The 15,521-nt window shown below is 38.3% G+C and overlaps 2 protein-coding genes across 3 annotated transcripts; one reads left to right on the top strand and one right to left on the bottom strand.

Annotated features, from left to right (window-relative positions):
* Positions 1-1,300: 1,300 nt before the first annotated feature.
* Positions 1,301-13,181, top strand: bnip2 (BCL2 interacting protein 2). 2 transcript variants are annotated; one of them, XM_053319210.1, is made up of 11 exons: positions 1,301-2,274; positions 5,271-5,366; positions 5,472-5,539; positions 6,409-6,585; positions 8,501-8,683; positions 8,878-8,980; positions 9,058-9,189; positions 9,338-9,424; positions 9,521-9,619; positions 10,709-10,744; positions 12,394-13,181. In XM_053319210.1, the coding sequence occupies exons 1-11, from the start codon at positions 1,907-1,909 to the stop codon at positions 12,449-12,451; spliced, it is 1,407 nt and encodes a 468-aa protein (XP_053175185.1). In that variant the 5' UTR covers positions 1,301-1,906; the 3' UTR covers positions 12,452-13,181. The 2 variants fall into 2 exon arrangements, with proteins under 2 accessions (XP_053175185.1, XP_053175186.1); XM_053319211.1 differs by lacking the exon at positions 10,709-10,744 and having other exon boundaries at positions 12,394-13,153.
* Positions 13,182-13,462: 281 nt separating this feature from the next.
* On the bottom strand, positions 13,463-14,698 carry gcnt3 (glucosaminyl (N-acetyl) transferase 3, mucin type). Its single transcript, XM_053319903.1, has 2 exons — positions 14,007-14,698; positions 13,463-13,961 (listed from the first exon to the last, which is right to left on the bottom strand). Exons 1-2 carry the CDS (start codon positions 14,696-14,698, stop codon positions 13,463-13,465), a joined length of 1,191 nt encoding a protein of 396 aa, XP_053175878.1.
* Between the last annotated feature and the right edge of the window lie 823 nt (positions 14,699-15,521).

Below are 15,521 nucleotides of genomic sequence, written 5' to 3'. Positions count from 1 at the left end.
TCAGACTGTAGTGTTTAAGTAAGCATCTGCCTCCACCTAGTGATAAAAATTCGCTACTGCGAAGAGTTATTGAAGTGACTATTGCTGTTTCAAAATCAAATTCCAACCCAATTGTTAAACAGTATAATTAACCACAAGTTATTTTGTATTAGATGCAATAAAACAATTACAAAAGAAGTAATCGGATATTATATATTACAAGTAAAAGTCCAAGTCAGATTTTTCCTTAAATTGAATTATAGAGGCATATAGCAAAATTACCTATAGCAAAATTACGTCTTATGTGTTGTAGCCTATCATTATATATTCTGTTTAACTTTATTGTAACTGCTTCATTAAATGTTAGCAGCATTTCAAGTAGCACATAATGAAAATAGCCTATATCAGTCACAAAAGGAGCCTATATCAGTCACAAAAGTTATAGGTACAAAAGTACTAGTTCAACACAAGCACAGCTGATAGAATCACAGTAGGTTATTTAAAGATTAAAACTGTCTATAAACTCGTAAATAAATAAATCAACGTATTCAATACTTGCTCAAAAATAAGTTAAGCTCCAATGAATTTTCGTGATCAGCAGAGGGCAGTGAAACTTTACTGGGGTAGTGACACCTCATGGGAGGATCATGGCAGGGATGCCAGATTTTGACCAGTTTCCACAGAATACTGATATTTATATAGTATGAAGATATATTCAAGTCTCTAACTCTAGTTATTTGTATTATTTTCAATTTGGAATGAGTAGTTATTGAATGTTTAACTGCTGTCAGCAATGCACTTTATAAAATTTGTTTTGATCGTAAAATATTTGGGGCAGTAAAAAGTGTCACGCCTATTTCATTAGACACTAATACAAGAACATACACAAAGACAGTGAAAATAGTATTATTTAGATCTCGATAACATGTATTATAGTTGAATGTGTTAGCTCGCTTTATGCATAACAGATGGAGGTAAAAGTATAGGAAACACAACTGGCAACTCCCCACAGTACCGCTTGGAAAGAGTGTCGTGTCTGAATGGTAACCCTAGATTTGTTATCTTGCGAGATTGTTTCTTCATTGTGCGGCTTGACTGTATAACCTATTTGTGTTTTTATATTTTGACAATGCTGTGATTAATGTCTATTTGGATTCAGACACCAGTAACACTTGGTTAGCATCAGGGAATGATCATGTTTGGGTTAAAGTTATTACTCTCGCGAGATCTTACGCAAATATAGAGTTACCATCTACGCACGACCCTGGAAAAGTAATAGAGTGCTTCCCACTTACCGTAGTTAAGTAGCGTTCTTGGCAAATTAGTCTTTTGTTGCTACTTGGGTGAGATCCGGTGAAGTTAAATCAACCGGTACTGATTTTATCTTTACCATTAATCCAGAAACTGTTGTCCTAATATTGTGTCACAGTTGACATCTAACTTTTATTGATGTTAGCCGGCGTTTACTGGACATGTCTGTTGCTGTGGCTAATTCAGCTAACTGTGGCTAACTGTTACGTTAGCAGGAGAGCATTCAGACTTGGAGGAAGGAAGGAAGGAAACTGATCAGTAGGATCACTGCGCACCGCAAGCTTATGCAAAGCTAGCACTGTTTTTCGGACTCCTGACTTCACATTGTGACGCATTTAGGGAAGGTGACTATTTCTGCACCCTGTGTGACATTTAACACTATTTGGTTAATAAGATATGCGGTTAATTGTCAAAGCTGTCAACCGCCACAACAACAGTTCTCTTGTGTAGCTGTGCAGCGGACGAAAGCTAGCGACGCTAAACACAAACTTGTGGAGAAGTTGTGAAAGTCAGATGTGGCTGTCTGAGTGATCTTTTTTTTTAATAATTTGCAAACCGGGGTTTGAAACGTTTCGTTGTCGGAGCCTTTTTCACTGTGAGCGGCAGGAGAACACTCATGGCATCGGATGTGATTGAGAGTGAAGCGGTGCTGAAGGCTGTAAGTGATATGGATTTGAACAATAGCAGTGCAGATTTTGTCACACCCAGGCGGACTCATGAGGAGTTTGGAAACAGACAGACGTCTAGTCCCTCTTCCTCTGGAGTGTCGGGAGATGGTGATGAGGAGGAATTAGACGATTTGCAAAATAGCACAGCTTCCACAGTGGAAAATGGCGAAGAGGCGCTCCAGGAGAGTGTAACCAAAACAAGAGGTACGCCACAGGAAAGGACAACTCCAGACAATGAGCAGGAGCAGCCGGGAGCAAGAAGCTCTACCCCAGTGAGCCTTCCACAGCCAAGCTCACCACCTGGACCCAGTGGAAGGTCTGTATATCTACCTATATGTTTATATGGTCCACTTTATAATATCAACAATACTTTCAAACTCACTACACTTGAACCAGATGACTGCCTATGGTCAGATGTTGGTGAATGTATTACTGTGTACTCGTTTGAAAACTGTTTGTAAAGGCAGTGATTTTTCCCCAGCAGCTTTGCAAATAGGAGTCCTTATTGCTCTTATTTGCTGTGTTCAACTCCTCAAATAAAGACCTTCTCTGACAGTCTACTGTTTGACACAGAAACAATACATTTTGTGAAAACGAAGGGCTGTGCCTTTCAAACATAATCTTTTATTGGCTGTGTTCAACAAGTTTACAGACTTTTTTTCTAAGTCAGTGCTTAGCCTACAAATAAGTATTGATACCTAAAGTAAAGGACACGTCCTTTCTCAAACCTTCTGGCATTCCCCTATTGTATCCAGCTTTAGAGGCTGGTGTGAAGTCTATTTCCTGAACGTTATATAGGGAGTGGACACAGTACCAGAATCAGATTTATTGCCAAGTAAGTTTTCATATACAAAGCGTTTGTCTTCCTGTAGTGTAACAGTAGTATAGTTTGGATTGTTATCCTGTAGTATAAAACATAGAAGGTAAGAGAAAAAACAAGCATCTATACAAAGTGAGAAAAATACAACTACCACATAAGACAGGTGATATAAATAATATTTCCCAAGAAGTACATTTAGAGAATAAAACATTTATGTTGCATATGTGAAGAGATCTGTGGAGTTTAAAAAATATAATGTAAAAGATATTGGTTGGACATGTGCAAATGCTCACAGTATGAACAGGATGTGTAATAATACAAATAATTGTGTTAATGTTACATGCTGTGTTAGATGTGATGATTATTTACATACTGTTTTGTATGTTTTCACATTAATATGACAGATAGAGTCTGAGGGGGATATAGTCTGTTAGTGGGGGTCCTGGGCCTTGTAGATGAGTCCAGATGCAGTCTGGTTTGTTTTTTCTGGGAAATGCTACACACACTATGGTATGATATCAACAGTAAAAACTATTTCTGTGAATACTCATGTTAGAAAAAATACTCTTGGTAAAACATGATGGTCAGTCCATCTACTCTACATCTTTTTATAGATGTATCCTTGTGTTGACATTTCCTTAAATGAGTTTGTTGCGTATCTTGAAGGAAACCTTGACCAAGAATCTTCTACCTGATCATAATCGATAGACTTAAACTGATGACCATTGATCTGCAGCTTAATTCAGCTCACCACTAAGGGCATCATTATTATTATTATTGTTATTACTATTATTATCTTTTCCATTTGACTCCCTAATGCTGATTCCATCTATATCTTCAGTGCATTTTCAAGAAACCACATTCCTGTAGCACTTATACCTCTCTGAGTTGTACTGCAAATATAATGTGGGGGATTAGCTCTATACATAAGCAAACAGCTAAACTGTTTAGTACCAAATGCCCAGAATGTTTTTGTGTCTGGCAGCACAAATGCAGTTGTGTATGTGATTAATGCATCAAAGGGAGCTCTGTACAGCAAAGATACAGATACCATGATCTGCATTAGCATGTAGCCTTATGGTTTATAAACTAAGCCTGTAAGCTTTTCAAGAAGCCAGTGATCTGATTATGTGGCCACTTGCAAGCTGAAACTGCTAAGTAGGTTCTCTATGAACATGCTGGACTATGAATTATGTATTGATTAACCCACCACATCTGTCTATTAGTTGGTGAAATAGTGGTGCCATTGTTGTTTCCTTCTCATATGAAAGTAATTGACTTTTGATTTCACCTGTTATACAGGTAAGAACAACATACTACATTATACAAATATAAATAAACAGGCTGCTTTAATATATATGTGTGTATGTATATCTATATCTATATATCTATATCTATATCTGTCATTTCAGCTGCTGTTAGCCAAACAGAGCCTATTTCTGTATGTTACAAACCATGCATATCAGTATGTAAATGATGTGGTGGGGCAGTTGTCTTTGTTGTTGTTGTTTGTTATGAAAGTGCAACTTTCTCCAACAATGCCTTACACACCAAATCAGCTTTTTTCTTAGATTCATTGTAGATTGCCACTTTTAATTGCGGTCATAACCATAAGCATTTATTACTTTTTTTTTTTTTTTGCAGTATGACAAGCTAGTTTTATTTATATAGCACCATTCAGATACTAGGCAATTCATAATGCTTTATACCTAAATTAACACATTAAGAAGACACTGAAATTGCATTTAAAACACAAAACAAAAAGCAAAACCAAGCAAATAATTATTTAAAGAGAAGTTAAGAAGAAATTATGTCTTTTAATTTATTGGAAAGTTACTGTATCGTAAATAATAATGTAAGATTTGATTTAAAGGAGCTGACAGTCTTAGCAGAACTCGGACCTATTCAAGAAGCTTGTTCTACATGCAGGGAGCATAAAAACTAAAAGCTGCCTCACCTTGGTCGGTTTTGATCCTGGGAACATGAGTAAACCTGTCCCAGATGACCTGAGGGGTCTGGGTGCTTCGTAACGCCCAAGCAAATCAAAGATGTGTTTAGGCCTGAGACCAAGAGACAAGCAGGAACCCAATGCAGTGTTTTAAGGGCCTGTGTATCATGCTCCACTTGCTTGGTGTTGATTAGGATTATTTGTTTTTGGGGCCAAAAACAAGTATTTTAGTATTTTTTTAAGGCAGTAAGTACTTTCCCCTTTCGTATGTATTTTATCTTTTACTGTTTCATCTCTTTTGTAGAGGTTTTAGTCACTGACATGTAAGATTGATCAATAGAACCTCAACATGTCCCCCATAATCCTCTGAGGACTGTACAAGTCAAAAGCAGCTGTTGACAGTTCAGCAATTAACTGTTTGGGTTTTGTTTGTCACATCATTTCTGCTAGCCCTTCTCTCAATCTTAATACATTAGTCATACAAGAGGACTTTTTAGCAATCAAAAAAGATGGTGTCAACTTTATTTTTAAATGTTGTTTCCAGCCTGGAGCGCCAAGAATCCGTCGCCACAACAGAAGCCCGGTTAAGGATGGAGGGAGTTGAACTTAAGGAAGAGTGGCAGGATGAAGACTTTCCACGGTAATGTGTCAATTCACTGATAATGTTGTGAATCATGTGTTTGGGTCGTGAAGGTCACATGAACTGTAGAACTAATGAAGGCAATGATGACTGTTTGATTCTTAGGCCTCTACCTGAGGAAGAGGAGCTTGACGATGAGCTGTTTGCTGGAACCTCTGAAGAAGGAGACCCTGGTAATGACAACACAATGTATACATTTCTACAGTGACCTAGAAGAATATTAAAGGACATGTTCAGATATTTTGAAGCATATCTAAAAAAAAAAAATTGCATACCTTAGCCAATAATGGTCACTTTAATATGAAAAGCCGTACTTTCCTGTGCAACTTCAATTTAAAAGAAAAGGACAACATTCATTCTTGTTAGTGTACAAGAAGTGATTATATCTAGATTTCTTCCAACATTATAATCTTTTTTAATACAAAAATCTCTCAAGTATAGTTTTGCTGAGTTGCATTAGAGGGATGTAAGACAAAAAAGGAACTTGAAAGTGATGAAACCTTGGGGGGGGCTGTTCAGATGATGCATTTAAAAACATGCGGAAAGTGCCAGCTGTGCCTCTTTCATCATTTTTATCCAAGGTGCTTGTGAGGTTGTGCTATTGTTGCACCTGCTGTTACTAAGCAACGAAAACCACTTGTATCTTTGTGGTAGAGTTGGCAACCAGTATTAGTTGACCTTACAACCGGATGTTGTGACATCATTGGACAGAAAAGATGAAATTGTTTCCTGTAGGGCTGATTGGTTAATTCTTGTCACATTACCTGCAGTGTGTTTGCTGCATTCCAAGTAATTGCGATTTTGACAGGCATGTCAAAACAAATGTGAACCACAATGGTGTCATTTTTGAGTGTTTGTGTGCACAGCTGATCTTAAGAAAACAAGCATTGTTGATCTCTAACATTAGAGTTGCATCAGGAAAGGATATCTTTACAGCATATGAGTTGTGTTTTAGGATACACTTACAAAAATCTGAACCTATTCTTTAACTGGTCTTACAAACAGTATTACACAAATACAAATGACTCGTTGTCTACCCTAGACTATGCAATGAACCATGGCAAGAGGGCAAAGAAAAAGCTGGCAGCTCCAGACATCAGTCTCACACTTGACCACAGTGAAGGCTCTCTTCTCTCTGACGAGCTGGATGAAAGTACAGAGCTGGATCTTGACGATATAGACACACCATCAGATAACAGCAATGAGTTTGAATGGGAAGGTAAGGACTTTTTATCATGTGATGACAGATGATTGAAATATTTTAGGTTGATGTGATGGGAGGTGTGCTTTATACTTAAAGCTGGATGTACGTGAAGTCCACAGTGCTGTGATTTGTCGCTGAAGTAAGTGTGTTGACAGACCAGTCTTTATTCCTTTAATCTCTATTCCTTCCTTGATTTCACAGGTTTGGGTAAGCAGATAACTCTCTGAAGTGTAGTTAAAATATGCTTTGTTGTGTTTGTGTTTCCACACTGCTGCCTTCCGATTTTTCACTCGGAAGAATTGTTTCCATTCTCTGCCTGGAAACAGGCCGCAGACCAGCAACAGGTTTCTCTCTACCTCGTGGTAAGGTCTCTTGGACAATCCCCCCCCCCCGTTGCTTTTTCCGCCAACCATTGGTCAATCAACCCCTGTTGTCCGGATTATTTTCTGTCTTCAGATGTGCACACAAATCTTTGGGGGTTTCACTTTTCATACCCTTTCTTCATTTTCACATTTCTGTGCATGCCATTTTTCCTTTTCCTAAAAATCTGTTTTTTTATATTAATTCCAGTTTGATTATTCAGTGTCATATTTTATATCACACAAGATAAAAGTAAATGATGGACATATTAACTTTTAATATTATGTCTAAATATGTATGTGTGAACCATATGTTGCTCCATACTGAGACATATCAATTAGTTTCATTTGCTACAGTGCATGTAAGGAAAAGCTCACCCATAGATCTTCATAAAACTGTGTTGGTGTGATCTGATTTGATTGCACTATTTACTTTGTTTGTAATCCTGCTTGTTGCATGCTTGATATTTTCCAAAGACACATTTTCATTTGAACATTATGCATTTTGCACATCATGCAGCTCTATATCTTTACAAAAGATTAAATTAAGAGATATGGTCACATTAGCCTTCTGTCCGACGGAATTTCCCAGCACTCAGCAAACCATAAACAGTCTGTACTGACTGGCACACATTAAAGTAATGACTGGTCTGACTGGTAGTGCATCCAGTGTTTCCACAGGTTGGTTGGTGTTTACTTGTGGTCGTGGGTGGCGTGTGACCAACGTTCATACAGAGACTCCTGAAGTTTAGAAGAGGAGAGTCTTATTTTGTGTAGTTACTATTTACCAATGACCCCTTAACATCTCACATTCAGGCTGTCAGCAGATGCTAGCTAGGCGGTTGCTTACAGAGAAGCCTCTAGTCCCCACTCAGTTACTGCAGCATGCAACTTAGACAGATTTTATCAACCTGGCTGCCCAAGTAGAGCCAATGTATGGGAAAGTGTGGTCCATCAGTGTTTCTATTGGCTGATTTTTGCATGTAGGCACAATCAAAGGTGAAAAAGTTGAACTCTTATCTGCCACAAGTTGCATCAAAACATGAAATGTACAAAATCAGTTTAAATAAATGTGAGTGGGAGCAAATACAAGTTGTACAGAAGTGTAAAGAATGTGACTGTACCTTAAATCTTCACGTGTTGTCTTCAGGTAACTGAGGAGCGGTGCTTTGATATGAATGGTTGTTTCCTTTCTCAGCACGTTTATTTGTATGAGAGATATACCATGACATGACTGGCTCATCCAGCAAACTATAACAGTCACCTTTCTATATGGTTGCAAGACATTTGTGGCAAAGAAAAATGTTCAACTTCACCCGAAAGAAGAATATGAGAATAGAGATGTGACTTTTGTCGGTGATTCAGAGAATGCATGCAATCCAAATGAAAAAGATGGAAGTTAAAAATTTAAATGTGTGAAAATGTTGATTGAAAAGTTGGATAGTTCACTTTCTAAATGATTTGATCAAAACAGATGTGATTTAATAAAAAAGCCTGGCACCGCTTTCATCCAGGGGGTGCAGTAACCAAGCTGCAGTAACCAAGCTGAAAGTGCCTTTTCTCTTTTTTAGATGATCTCCCAAAGCCAAAAACCACAGAACTACTACAGAAGGGCGTGGAGTCCGTTCAGGAATACACGGCCTCGGATGAGAGGGAGGAGGGCCGACGCTGGAGGGTGTTTCGTATCGGAGACCAGGAACACAGAGTGGACATGAAGGCCATTGAACCTTATAAGAGGGTTATCAGCCATGGAGGTCAGTGGCAATGCTTCATGATATCAGGACACACGAGTCATTTCACGTGTGTCTGTTTTTAATTTACTAGATGAACAAACTGTTTATTTGTGTATGAGTTAAAAATAAAAAAAAGTCAAATGTCATTGTAAACTAATGAAAATAGTGTTTTGATACTGAATCATCAATTTTTCACTTTTGATTTTTCACTGCAGGTTACTATGGAGACGGTTTGAATGCCATAATTGTGTTCGCTGTGTGCTTTATGCCCGAGAGCAATCAACCAAATTACAGATATATCATGGACAATTTATTCAAGTGAGTGTTTATTTGAATTCCCTCGGCCTCGTGAGCAAACGTTTTGGGCCGTGGCTAATGGGATTTTCCTCTGGCAGGTATGTCATCGGCACACTGGAGCTTTTGGTCGCTGAGAACTATATGATTGTGTATTTGAATGGGGCGACATCTCGAAAAAAGATGCCAACCGTCGGCTGGCTCAGAAAGTGTTATCAGCAGATTGATAGGAGGTGAGTCTGAGTGGTTTTTATGACAGCTGCAGAGGCTTAACTCATTATATGAACCCTATCCAAAAGCTGTGGGTCAATTTACAACAGCAGCATCAAAACGGATGTATAATAAAAAGGTTGACCGTTTCCTCTCACTCCTTGTTTCCAGATTAAGGAAGAACTTGAAGTCTTTGATAATCGTCCATCCCTCCTGGTTTATTCGCACCCTGCTGGCACTCACAAAACCTTTCATAAGGTAACTTGAATCTTGAGATAAGCTCATTAGAATAGTAAAGTATAAATCATCTTGGGTATGTTTTTAGATTCTAACTTTTTCTGCTTCTTTTCACAGCTCAAAATTTAGTCAGAAAATCAAGTATGTGTACAGCTTGACAGACCTTGCAGAATTGGTTCCAATGGAGTATGTGTCCATACCAGATTGTATCAAACAGTAAGTGAACTCAAACACATCTGCACTTTTCAAGCCCTTTTCTAAAACAATAAATAGGATTAACTTAATAAGGCTGTAAAGATATTCTTAGGAGTTCTGATCAAATTTACGGTCCTGTGACGACAATGGTGCTCATGTGTTTTCTTTCCATGTGAGGTGAATCTGGTGATTATTGATTTTACAACTGAAGATATCCTCTCCAGACGTAAAAATACTCGCTTTGAAATGGAATTTGCGTCTGATATTGTTCAAACCTCTGAATCTCTGAATTTACAAATGTCAGTTATTCCAAACTTGAGTAGACAAGATGTGTCCTACTTCACTAAAAGGTCCATTCTCAGTGTATGTGTACCAGAGGGTTCAAGTTTCCACACCACACTTGTATTATGCAGTGTATATATATTGGACAACGATTGACAGGTGATGTGAGATTGAAGGTGAGTGCAGAGAAACACACCCCCACCCACCACCCACCCTTCAGCAGATGCACAGCTCTCTCTGGAGTGGGACTCATAAATAAATACGTTTCCTCACCTGAATTGGTAAATAAATAAATCATGACCACGTGGGTGTAGGTCACCCTCCATTTCTTCCTTTTGGCAGATTTCATCTAGTCCTCACCAGACTTGGTACAAAATACAGCATTAAGCAATCCCTAAAAAAGTTATTCCTCGCTGTTTTCCTTTTCTTGGCTGCCAGTTTTGATATAACAGTTTTGTGCAGATATAGTATCAGCTCGACTTTGATTTCATTTTGTCTGTAGATGGTGCTACAGTGTCTGTTTGGGAACAAGATGGTAGTAGTCATGAGTCTGACTCATTAAACATTTTGTATAGTTTCTCTCCTTAAAAGCCTAAATATTCCCAGACAGATCTTTCGGTGTCAACATTACTGAAAAGAATACGAATGCATGCTGAGAAACTCCTCCATACTGTGTCCTCCCTTGAAATGGCTTAACCGGATCTTTGTATTGTTGCAGCATTTGAACAGACTTCAGCACAAATACTCATCTTTTATAAAATGTTGTTGCTCTGTTGGCTGTGTATTTCTCCTTTTCCTTACCTCCATTTCCCTGCCCCCTCTTTTAAGGTTTGACGACGAAAAAAATAGGAAAAGCCGTAAAAGGTATATACACTTTCACCCAGGGTCAGTCTCAGCTCACTTTTTTTGCTTTTCACCAAACTAACAAAGAAACGATACATTGGCTTTCAGAAATGCACCAATACACCTCGTTCTGGCCAAAACAATTTTCTTCCCTGATGGCTCATGTTTTTAATTGATTTAGGACATTCCTGATAAGCAGGCTGATTAGCAGTTTGGTCTCTAAAAATAGGTTGTTTGGTGATGTTTAACCAACTAAATTACATTTCTGAGCCAATTCATGGTAAACGTGTTTCTTTATTACCTCAAAACTATATTAGCTGTTTGTATGTGGTTTAAAACATACCATGTGCTCCTATGGCTATATAGCTAAATATTGTTTCTTCATGGTGATGCTGGCTGTCAAAGAATTATTCATTTCTGTCAAAAGCTGGTTAGAATAGTTATGCTGCTTGTTGATGTAAAAGTGGGGACATCAACTAGCATTTACCCGCATGTGTAAAAAAAAAAAAAAAAAACAGGTTTAGAATGGGGCTTGTTTGATATTTGGTAAGTTGGGGGTTGTTTGTTCATGTTTTGTATAACTGAACTGGGTGGAACAACAAGGAACTAGCAGGACTTAGTCACTGTGGTGTGTGGTTGCACTGTCACCATGTCCTCACATGGTTCCCCACCGGCATGTCCACTCTCACAGCTCTTTGCATGACTCACTGCATTTTTAACAGCCTGCTGATGTTCAGTCATTGCCACAGACCTTTGTCGGCTTTGCTCATGCACACAGAAATATTCTGCTCCTCACTGATAAGTAGTGACTGTTCAGTTGCTGAGGCTATTTATTTAATTTGCAGATATGTTTAGGGATGTTGACACATTAGAAAAGAATAGTAACCATGTTATTTTAGAAGGCACATGGGGCTGTAGAAGAAATAAGCATTCTTACTAGTTGTAGTAGTACAATTGTGTGTTTTCTTGGCGTATTAAACATTGCCACAGTAAGTTGTACTTAGATACATGTCATTAGATAAATGAGATTTTAAGGTGACTTTGCACACTTGCAAGACAAATGCAGCCATGCACTACAACCATAACCATTGAGTTAGAACATCTGTCTGACAACTAACAACAACAAAAATTGAGCAGCTTAAGCAGTACATAATTCTTTACGTTTGCAAAAATTGCACATAATCTATACATAAACCTAATTAGCACAAAATCTAATGCTATTTGCAGAGTATGTCGCAGATAACAAAGGCAATCTGTGTATAATATACCTATAATATACCTCCTCATATTTGAGTATGTTAGTGCATTTGTCTTACAACAACAGCTGCTGCTGACTGATGTGTATTATAGTAAGTTGTGTGTTTGTAGTAACTAGATCATGAAGCATAGTATACTTGTTAAAGGTACACAATATAGATGGACCATATTAGACATTTCTTCTGTGAGAAGAGGTCTGGTACGTTTCAAAAAGAAAAACAAAAAAAACGTACGGTGTACTCTTTCCCTTCACAGTGGTGTAAAAGTTATGATTACATTCCAGGATGAGATCATATGACATGTGAAAAGTGTGTTTGTGGGCAGTGTAGTTGCCTGTTGTTACTTCATTAGTAAGCCCAGAAGATGGGTTACAGTCACACAGTTGCTGATGACTGTTGAATTTGTCTGCACAGGATTGACCAGGACATGCACGGCAAAGTGGAGATCGCAGCTGCTGCTGTTCCAGAGTGACCCTGCTGGCAAAGCAAGATCTGGAGGAAGAGAGCGATGAGGAATGTTCAGAACTGCATCCACTCTTGTGTTTATATTCTGGGCGACATGACTGGAGACTCTTAGTGTCAGGAAAGTGCCCTTTTGAAACTATGCTGCCTGTTACATTGTGGAACATCTTGCTGTATTACTGTGTCAAGAAGCTTGATCTTCAGCCTTTTTCCACATGCTGTCTGAAACCTTTTTAATCCTTTTTATTTACTGCCGGTATATCATGTCAACTTTAGCTTATGGTTGTTTCCTAGTTACTGTTGTATCTACACTTTATTTAAGGCACTCTGTTACAAATGGTTGATGCATGTTCTGCTTTATTACATTTAAATATATATTTATATTCAAAAAGGTGACAAACGAGAGAAATTAATATATTTTTATGGTTGCTTTGATTTTAAACTGCATTTTAGGTCTCTGAACCATTGAGTGGCATTTCACAGAACAAGTTTTGACCGCACCTTTTTCACTGTTCACTGCTGACATCTGTTATAATCCTGCCTGGGGAAAATAAAGTTCTTGTGTTTTTTTTACCCCTCACTTGAATGTGCCCTCAGACTTGTGGAGGGAGAACATTTGTGAGAGCAACAATCTGAAACAAATTTGTAGGTCTTAAGATATCATTATTTACTCCAAGTAAAGTCATGGATCCACATCATTGTGTTGTACTTTTATTCCATATAATAGATAAATAGTTTTGCAGTGGTAACCAGGTAAAGATGATTGTGGTATTTCAAATGATCACCAAGCTACTGAACATAATGTAGGTTATGCAGTTATAAACCATTAGATGGCACCACTGATACATATTTCACTGAAATTACATGATGGCACAGAAACACAGTGTAAGCTCTGTAACATTTTACAATATCATAATTACACAATAAATTACATAAAGTACATACCTAGATGTTAACAATAACATCTTGGTATGTCCTTTTACTTGGTTAAATAAAGAGTATATATAAATCATTGTAAGCTTTACAAATCATTTGAATATTGTTCTGTTAGCAGTGGTTCATGGCCTAAAGCTTTAAGATACAGAACTGACTCCAAACATCTAATGGCAATGTCATCTACCTCTGGATCAAACTTATTTGCAAAGATGTGGTGTTGCCTCAGGAGCCACTGGAGGTCCCCAGCTCCATACACACAAATTGCTCTTCTATAGACCCCTGTGCATGGATAGTATGGGGCTCCATTGTTCACATCTCCTGCTAGATAGCTCCACTTCACCACACGAGCGAGGGCTCGCATGTCTGACATGTCATACTTGTCATTAGCAGGCGTGGATCCAGGAACGGAGGGCATCCTCTGTAAAGTGGCCCAAAAGTGCTCATCAGGGCTGTATGTGTCCTCCTCCCACTCCTTGAATTTCTGAATCTCTCTGTTCTGCATAACGTGTTTCACAAAGGCCCTTGTTACCACAAAGTAGGCATTTCCTGAGAACATAGGGCTCGGAATTGGAGGGGGGCTTTTCCTCACATTCGTCAAGATGACAGTGTTAGTGACATTGTAATGATACTGCCAGCGTCTTTTCTTGTAGTCGTTGGTGACCTCAGATTCCAAGCTGTTTCTCCCATTAAGGAACTTCAGAGTCTGAACTATCTCCCAATTGGTTTTGATGGGGAAGTCAGTCCCACAGGTATTGAGCAGGTATCTCCACTGGATGTGTGACCCCAACAGATCTTTCATACAGTTCAGATCTGCCTGCACCCTTGACCAAGAGGCATACACCACTCTTTCTAATTTACTGGCCACAAACACATTAGGTAAGCAGGACACAATTGCTTCTACAGCCTTCTGAAATTCCTTTGTGGATTTCTGGTCCATATGCACACAGTAGATGTTCTGAGGAGCGTAGATAGCTCGTAGGAGACGCTCAAACATCTCAATCTTCTCATGGATCACCATGGAGTAGGCAATAGGAAAGTCTCTCTCCTCCTTACTGAGAGGCACTGTGATGAAACCTCTCTTCTCAATGTAAGCTTGACAGTCCTTTGTCACATTAAGGTGGAAATCCTCAGATAAACTCTGTCTCTTCTTGGATGCAAGAAGCGCTTCAAATTTGCCTTCCTTGCCCTGTATGTCACCAGTGATGATAGCTGAGCAGCCAGGTAGGTCAACTTGGTATTGCTGTGGTATTTTGATTTCAGGTAGTGATTCTAACCTGTTTGAGTCATTCTCCCAGAAGACAAAAAAAAGGAACATACCCATAAGAACGAGTGAGAGGGTCCTCAACAGCACCTTTGCAAAATTCATTTCCTTTCTTAGAGGTCTGCACTTCAGTGTACAACAAAGGTGATCTTCAGAGAAAGGTTACAGTGACTGAGAGGGGAGAGGCCAGTGCTTCTTTTAATCGAAGAATGCACACCCACTTAGCCTCCTGAGTAGGTGTGTCAAGCCAGGTGGTATGGAGGATTTTTTTTCTATGCTTTTCTTTTAAATAGCTTATTAGGAGGTCTATGGCTGATTGCATATCCTAGTGGGTCCTACAACACATTTTCTGTATCTTCTGAGTTTAAACATCACCATCAGTTACGGCTGAGCCTCCATGTCACTGCAAAGGAAGTTCTTATTTGTACAAGGATGATATAATATTGGCATTACCTTCAGTAACATTTTTTATGCTACCAATAAATATTCTCAGGATGGCAACCATAGGTTTTCAAGGTGCACTTCTCAAGTATAAATATTTTTATTACCTGCATATTTCTATTTACAATAGAAATGGAATGGAATTCAATTATACATGTTTATTTCACTGTTTCACAAATACTTCTTTAATAGCAAGTAAAAAAAAAAAAGAAAAAAATCATACTTTATACATACATACACTCACATATGTATATTTTCACCATTTACTCACAAATGGCCCCTCTACGAATCTTTATTACAGTGTACAGAAACAGGCACTTTGTAGAATACAATTAACACCATAACTCTTAATTCCAAAGCAAAACACCACCATATTCTATTTTTAACATTTTTAACTAAACTACTTTGAATTCATCTAATGTCAGTCTTGATATTGTAGCCT

Source organism: Scomber japonicus, chromosome 5 (assembly GCF_027409825.1).
Source record: "Scomber japonicus isolate fScoJap1 chromosome 5, fScoJap1.pri, whole genome shotgun sequence".
NCBI classification, from domain to species: Eukaryota; Metazoa; Chordata; class Actinopteri; order Scombriformes; family Scombridae; genus Scomber; species Scomber japonicus.
Note: the sequence above shows the minus strand (reverse complement) of the source record. Positions and strands in the feature narration are given on the sequence as shown.